Source organism: Pseudopipra pipra, chromosome 13 (genome assembly GCF_036250125.1).
Source record: "Pseudopipra pipra isolate bDixPip1 chromosome 13, bDixPip1.hap1, whole genome shotgun sequence".
NCBI lineage: Eukaryota > Metazoa > Chordata > Aves > Passeriformes > Pipridae > Pseudopipra > Pseudopipra pipra.
The window spans coordinates 1,630,676-1,637,143 of record NC_087561.1 but is presented as its reverse complement, the minus strand read 5'-3'; the positions used below and the strand labels follow the sequence as shown (position 1 = coordinate 1,637,143).

The following is a 6,468-nucleotide window of genomic DNA, read 5'->3' as shown; positions in this document are numbered from 1 at the left end:
TTCAGATGAGGATGTGAACAAAGGGAATAAAGGGTCTGTCACTGACTGCAAAGTGCTTTGGGTGTTCCAGCCCTGCAGATCACTCACAGCCTGGTGTGCTGTCCCAGAAATTCCTTGTGGAGCATCTCCTGCCCTTTCAGCCTGACCACGACTCAGACACACTTAGCCTTTGCTTTCATTAATTTCTTGAGGAAGTCATTGTCCTGTGAGCAGAAACCCTCACCAGGATGATCAGGCAGAAGAAATTCCCGAGCCAAGTGGTGAATCCAGAGATTAAAACCCCCGTGTTCCTTGTGCACCAAACATGGCTCCGGTGGGATCGTCCCCTCTCAGCCTCAGCTTCGGCAGGAGGAGCTGAAACTGCAGCAGAACCTCAGAAAAAAGCACTCATTTGTAATAGATAATGCACAGGCTTTAACAAAACCAATTTTTATTAATTACAGCACTTCAAGTAGCATTTCATCCCTCTTGAGAGTGTCTCATTTCAAGACTAAGAGCAGTGTATCACAGTGCACCAGGACACCCCTCCTGCCCCGGGGATCAGCTTTGTTCGACAACACGCATCAAAGGGCTTTAATTGACTCGAGTGTGTTTCTGCTCTGCCTTTTGTGGTTGCCCAGCCCTCAGCAGAGCTTCCTTTCAGGTCTCCTGAGAAGCCCTGTCAGCACCCAGCACTCACTGCTGGCTCCACAGCCACGGTCTGGGGGTGGCAGAACATATTGAGAGGTTCAGTCTCCCAACAGCACCGTGTGTAGCTGGATCTGGGGTGTCTCCCAGGCAAAGGGCAGGAGTGGGTGGAAGTGTCTATGGCCACTTGTGCACTGGGGATTCTCACAGAATCAATCACAGAATGTGCTGGGTTGGAAGGGACACACAAGGATCATCCAGTCCAACCCTCAGCCCTGCACAGGCCCATCCCCAGGATCCCCTGTGCCCCAGAGGATCATCCAAACCTTCCTGGAGCTCTGGCAGCCTTGGTGCTGTGCCCACTGCCCTGGGGAGCCTGTTCAGTGCCCAGCCAACCCAGCTTGGTGCTCACCTTGTCTCTCCATCCCACCTGCTGAGTCTGGTGGGTCACCTGGGTTAGAGATATTTTAGGACATAGATCATGTCTTTAGTAAACAACTACATATTGGCTCAACAGATCCCTGAGTAATCCTCTAAGCACCCTTTTGTTATAAAAAATATTGGGGTTGCTTTACAACCCTTCCTGAAATGTCATTTGTTCCACCTGTACGGTGAATAAAGTCTAACCAAAGACACAGCTGGCTCAGTGCCCAGGGGCTCCTCAGCCCCAGCTCCCCTCCATAACCACAGCACCAGGAAACAGGAGGGTTTAAACTCCATGGGGAGCCCAAACACGAGCCTTGGTCCTGCTTATTGAACAGTTTCCAAACCAATGGTTTGAAACTGGTTTGAAGAACCTTCTGTTGGCTGTCACGGCGCCGCATCCCCCGGGAACAGGCTCTACTTTGATTTTAGCCTAGACCTGTTAGACACGCTGAAAAATATCTTGTAGTAGATGTAGACATTGAAAATCCTCAGGAGAATGCCCAGGATGTAACTGAGGGACCTGAGAAGGGCCGCAGCCGTGCTGGGGAGGGGAGACAAGAGGGCCCAGGGGCCGTGGGTGGGAGCAGAGGCGCCGCCGGCCGTCAGGAGATCGTCCGCCTGGAACAGGGCACACTCTGCGGCCACCAGGAGCCAGAGGAGCCTGGATGCCATCCTGGCGTTCCTCACGGTCCGTAGGTGCCGTGACTCCGTGGGGAGGAAGGTGATCAGATAGGCCTCCAGGGCCACACAGCTGAGCAGGACACAGCTCACGTGGGCGTTCGCCGTCAGCAGGTTCCGCGCCAGAGCTGCCACGGGCGAGACGCCGGCACCGGAGGTCCATAAACCCACCTGCAAAAGCAGGCTCACCAAAACCAGCATGTCTGCCTTGGCCAGGCTGGAGATGAGGACTGCAGTGGACTTGGAGGAAACCTTGGCAGACTGCAGGGTGATCATGGTGTACACGCTGCCCAGCAGGCCCAGCAGGGTGCTGAGGGCGTGGGAAGAAGACAGGACAAGGTATTGGATGTATTTAAGTGCCAGGTATCTCCTCAGGTCTTTCATGTGGTCTCTCTCCATCAAAATGCCACTTAAGGAAGAATACCTAGAATACATCAGAAAAAAAAGGGTGATTAAATGTAAAATTAGTGGGATAGATTCCAGGCAAAGTGTACAAACACATTCCAGTGTCAGGAACTGGTTGGAGATGACTCAGAGCTCAGGACCTGAGCTGGTGTTTACACACTCATATCTTAAACAGGAATGAAGTTTGTAAAGTGCCTGGGTATTTTTAGGTAGCAGCATAATTGGTGTGATATTGCATTGAAAGGGAGTGAGTGGGAGCTATCCCTGTGTAGGTTAAGGTTACAAACACCACCAAGAGGTTAATTGGGTTAAATTATTAGTTCTTATGGTCTCAAAAAGAAAGAAAGATGCTTACAAGAGATGGAGTGAGGATTAGATGATGAGTGAGGATTATATGGTGAAGATCAGTATAAAAGATTAGCATAGGTGTATAAGAATTATGTTGGAAGGACCAAGCCATCAGATGAAGAGCCATGAAACAAGGATGGGAAGGTAAGGAAGGTGAGGTGGGAGATGGAAGTAAGGGAGAAACCCTCCATGGTTATCACTGAGAAGTTTTAACTGGTAGAAATCCCTGAAAATTCGAAATAGCAAAGATGGGGCCTGTGGTTGAAAGGGAGGAGTTGGACAAGAGGAGCCAGAAAATGGAAGACTTCAGCTGCCAGAAAATACTAAAAGAATCTGCTAATTCAGTTCTACTAAAATAAACAAGGAAATTGTTATCTAAATGGTAGAGAGGAGATAAGGAGGAACAATGTGGGTGTCTCACATTGTTAAATTTATTGGGCCCAGCTTCCTTCTGTAGCAGGATCATCAATCTCATGGGTGAGCACCAGCAAGTGTCACATTGCTTGACTTTCATTAAGAGTGCAAATATTGTTTCATGAGGCATTTTTATGGAGGAACAAGGTAATAAATATGGACTAGATGAAACTGTGATTAAGTCATGCATAGGGATGGGATAGAAGGGAAGGCTCGTTATCAGGAACTAGAGGAATGGTGTGTCAGGTGGGGTTCTGCAGAGATCTCACATTTTGGGCATTTTCATTAACTGTAATAAGGAATTGGTAAGGGTCTTGGCTGAAGCCTGTAACCAGCTTTGAGGCCAACAACTCAAGAAAGGTGTCAGTCACTGAAGAAGTTTCCAGGAGGCTGAGCCCCAGAGATTTAACTAAGAGTAATAATCCCATTTCTTTCATACTGAGCAATTATCTCCTTATGTGAATTCTCAGAATTCCCAATGGGAGTACCTTGGAGCTGGTGCTACTGAGCTTTTCCAGTGCAGTTACCCAACAGGTCTGGCTGGTTGCTTTAGTCATTGCCTGGTTTCAATTTTGATGGGCTGATGATAATCCTGAGTGATTCCTCTGAAAGGTCCCGAGCCAATTTTGTTAAGACTGGGATTCCCATTGCCTGTAGAGACTGGATTTGTACCAGGTTGACTCACCTGAGGTTCACATGTGCTTGTTCTCCTTTGTCTTTTAAGTATCTGATCCAACTTGCTACGGGAATGCTCTGGGGAAGGGAGAGGGAAAATTTCTCCCTGTACCTCAGCTGAAGTTGATTTGGTTCATCCTCCCCTCATTTTCCACAGTGATTAAGTAGAAAAATGACTGTGCATTTTGTGGCAAAGGCAAAATCTTTCCAAAATCAGTGGTCTGTGCTCTCCCCATTAAGTCCAGGTGCTTTGAGCCCAGTCCTGGTGCAGCCCCTTTGGTGTTCCCTGTCTGCCCAAGGTGGGCTTTGCTTCTCCACTGAGGAAGGGGAAGGGTTAATCTCTGACCATTGCTGTCTGAGCACTGGTTGGACTTAGATCTTTGAGGTCTTCTCCAACCTTAATGACTCTGTGATTGGTTTGATCATTTGTTTTGATAGAGCACCAATAAAATTGAGATCTATTGGATCAAACCCACGTGGATCCACAGTGTGAAAGCTCATACAGCTCCCTGGCTACAAGTGGAGGAGAACAAACTTGTGATAAGTACAGGCAAATCCTGATTTATCTTGTTACTCGAGCAAGTTACTCCTTTGGAAAGGTACATTAAGAATGTTTTATCATTATTTTTTTCTTGCAAAATGTCTGTGTATATTTTCATTAAGATATTTTTGAGGAGATAAACCATATGCCCTGATAAAGTTCTTTTTTTTTATTTTACAACCTCCAATGGCTGGATTTACAGGAGATCTTGTCCCTGTGGAGCATTTTAACTCTGAGTTTCTGGACATTGGGTCCTATCTTACACCCAGGGCTTGGTGATCAGCTCTTCTAAGGAGGAGTGTTCTTTTCCACACTGTCCTTTGGAAAAGAACTGGAGTTCCTGGATGGAAAATGCCTTCCCACTTTCTGTTAGAGACATGGCAGAGGTGTCCTGCCTGCCAAGCCCCAGCTGGCCCAGGAGTCAGGATCATTGTCACGGGATCATTGTCACAGGATCATTGTCACGGGATCATTGTCAGGGCTCCCTCCTGCCTCCCTCCACCTCTCTCACACTGTGATTTAGTGCTTAGAACTGCATCCAGAATGTAGCAGAACGAGGTTTGGAGGTTGGATTTCCTCCTTGGCCACAGGGGATTTAGATGTTTATCTCTCCTGGGTGTCCCAGCCAGCAGGTCACAGGTTGTCCCCAGGCGGGGACGCTTTTCATACCTCCGAAGGAATCCGGGCACAGGGTAAGGAAACAGGTGACACCCTGGGCCAAGGGACAGGGACAGGCCCCTGTGTCACCACACAGGCAGTTGGGGATGTTTGATAGGGAAAAAACATCCTAATTTCCAATTCTTGCTCCAAATGCAGTTTGGATACATCTGCTCTAGTGTATTAAGCAGAGCTGGGTGCTCTCTCATGGTCTCTCTCATGGAGAGCTCCAGTGCCTCCCAGCAGAGTTTTGGCACCTGCCAACACACACCCTCTGGAATGCCGTGTGGGCACGGGCTGGGCTGTGGCAGGAGGCAGGGAATGGTGGCAGGAGGCAGGGAATGCTGCCTGGGGGCCACAAGGATGGTGAGAGGGCACGGTCCTTGCTGCTCTACCCAAGCTCGGTGCCAGAGATCCACCCGGGGCACGGCACTGGTCAGACACAGCCCTCAAAGAGGTGAGGCTGAGGAGGCACTGGATGAAGAACAGACTGTGCAGGGAGCACAAGGAGGGGCTGAAGGCACAGGCTCCTCCCGTGTGGTTCCCCTGAGTCCCACTGCCAATCTCCCCATCCACAGCCAACCCACAGCTGGGAATTCCTGCCAGCCCACCCAGGGCCCTGGGGAGGGGGAGCAGATGCTCCCCACCAGCAGAGCCTCCCCTCTGCCTTTGCCTGGGCAGGTGGGATCATGCCTGGGATGGGGCCAGCTGGGAACAGGAATGGGGGGGCTGTTTCCTCAGTGTTTCCAGAATTGGTGAAGGAGGAAACCTGAGCCAATTCATCTGTTTCTTTACAGTTTTCAAAGCAGCCTCCTGCTGTCTGTGGATCCCTGCACGTGGACAGTGACACCTGGACAGTTCTTGGGAGGATGGACCCTCAGTTCAAGCTCGCGGGAGTTTTCCTGAACCAACACTTTGCGTTTTCAGAGGTACAGGTTTTATTTCCACAGGAATCTCTCTTCTGACACGCTTCCCAAATTCCAATTAATAGTAACTTCTGTTGTTGTAATCTGACAGAAAATCACCTCCCACTCTTAAACAAATACTTCCTTTCAAAACTCCTCCCGGAATGGTGTCAAAGAATATACAGAAGAGGAGAAAAAATCTGGGAATGCAGATTCCCATGGAATATCCTGACTGTAATCAAGTGCTACTATTTAGTTTAAGAGGAAAAATACTTACATTTGCTGGAAGAAGCAGCCAGGAATAGTTTTCTGCATCCCTGTGTCCTGTGTCTGGCCTGCAGCAGAGCCGAAATGTGCCGTTTCCCTTGGATTGTTTCCTGGTTTTTATATCTAGTGCTGCACGTTCAGCACCACGTCAGAGCACCGAGCCACAGTGACAGAATTTGTTTGGCTGGGCAACTTCCCCGGCGCTGGTTTCACAAGGATTACTCACTGGGCTCGTGGCAGAGCCATTAACTTTCAGCTGTCTGGAAAAACTGATGCCCTGCGTGGAAGGGGAGCCCCAGACACTTCCTGGGAATCAGGCTGGAGCTGGGGCAGATCACAGGGTGCAACCCTGCACTCGTCTGGCTGAGCCAGCACAGGTTATCCATGAGTAAAAAACTTATTCTGAGCGAAGAAAGGATGTCCCCTGGCATGAGGAGCTGGACTGGGCTCTCCCAGGGAGTGTTTGTGTTGGTGTTTCCTGGGATACCCAGGCTGGATGGGGGTGACATTGAACTGACGCTCCTG

At 49.4% G+C, this 6,468-nt stretch overlaps 1 protein-coding gene across 1 annotated transcript; it reads right to left on the bottom strand.

The window, feature by feature from the left end:
* Positions 1-401: 401 nt before the first annotated feature.
* Positions 402-6,378, bottom strand: LOC135421268 (type-1 angiotensin II receptor-like). Its single transcript, XM_064669554.1, has 2 exons — positions 5,954-6,378; positions 402-2,155 (listed from the first exon to the last, which is right to left on the bottom strand). The coding sequence occupies exons 1-2, from the start codon at positions 5,989-5,991 to the stop codon at positions 1,468-1,470; spliced, it is 726 nt and encodes a 241-aa protein (XP_064525624.1). The 5' UTR covers positions 5,992-6,378; the 3' UTR covers positions 402-1,467.
* Between the last annotated feature and the right edge of the window lie 90 nt (positions 6,379-6,468).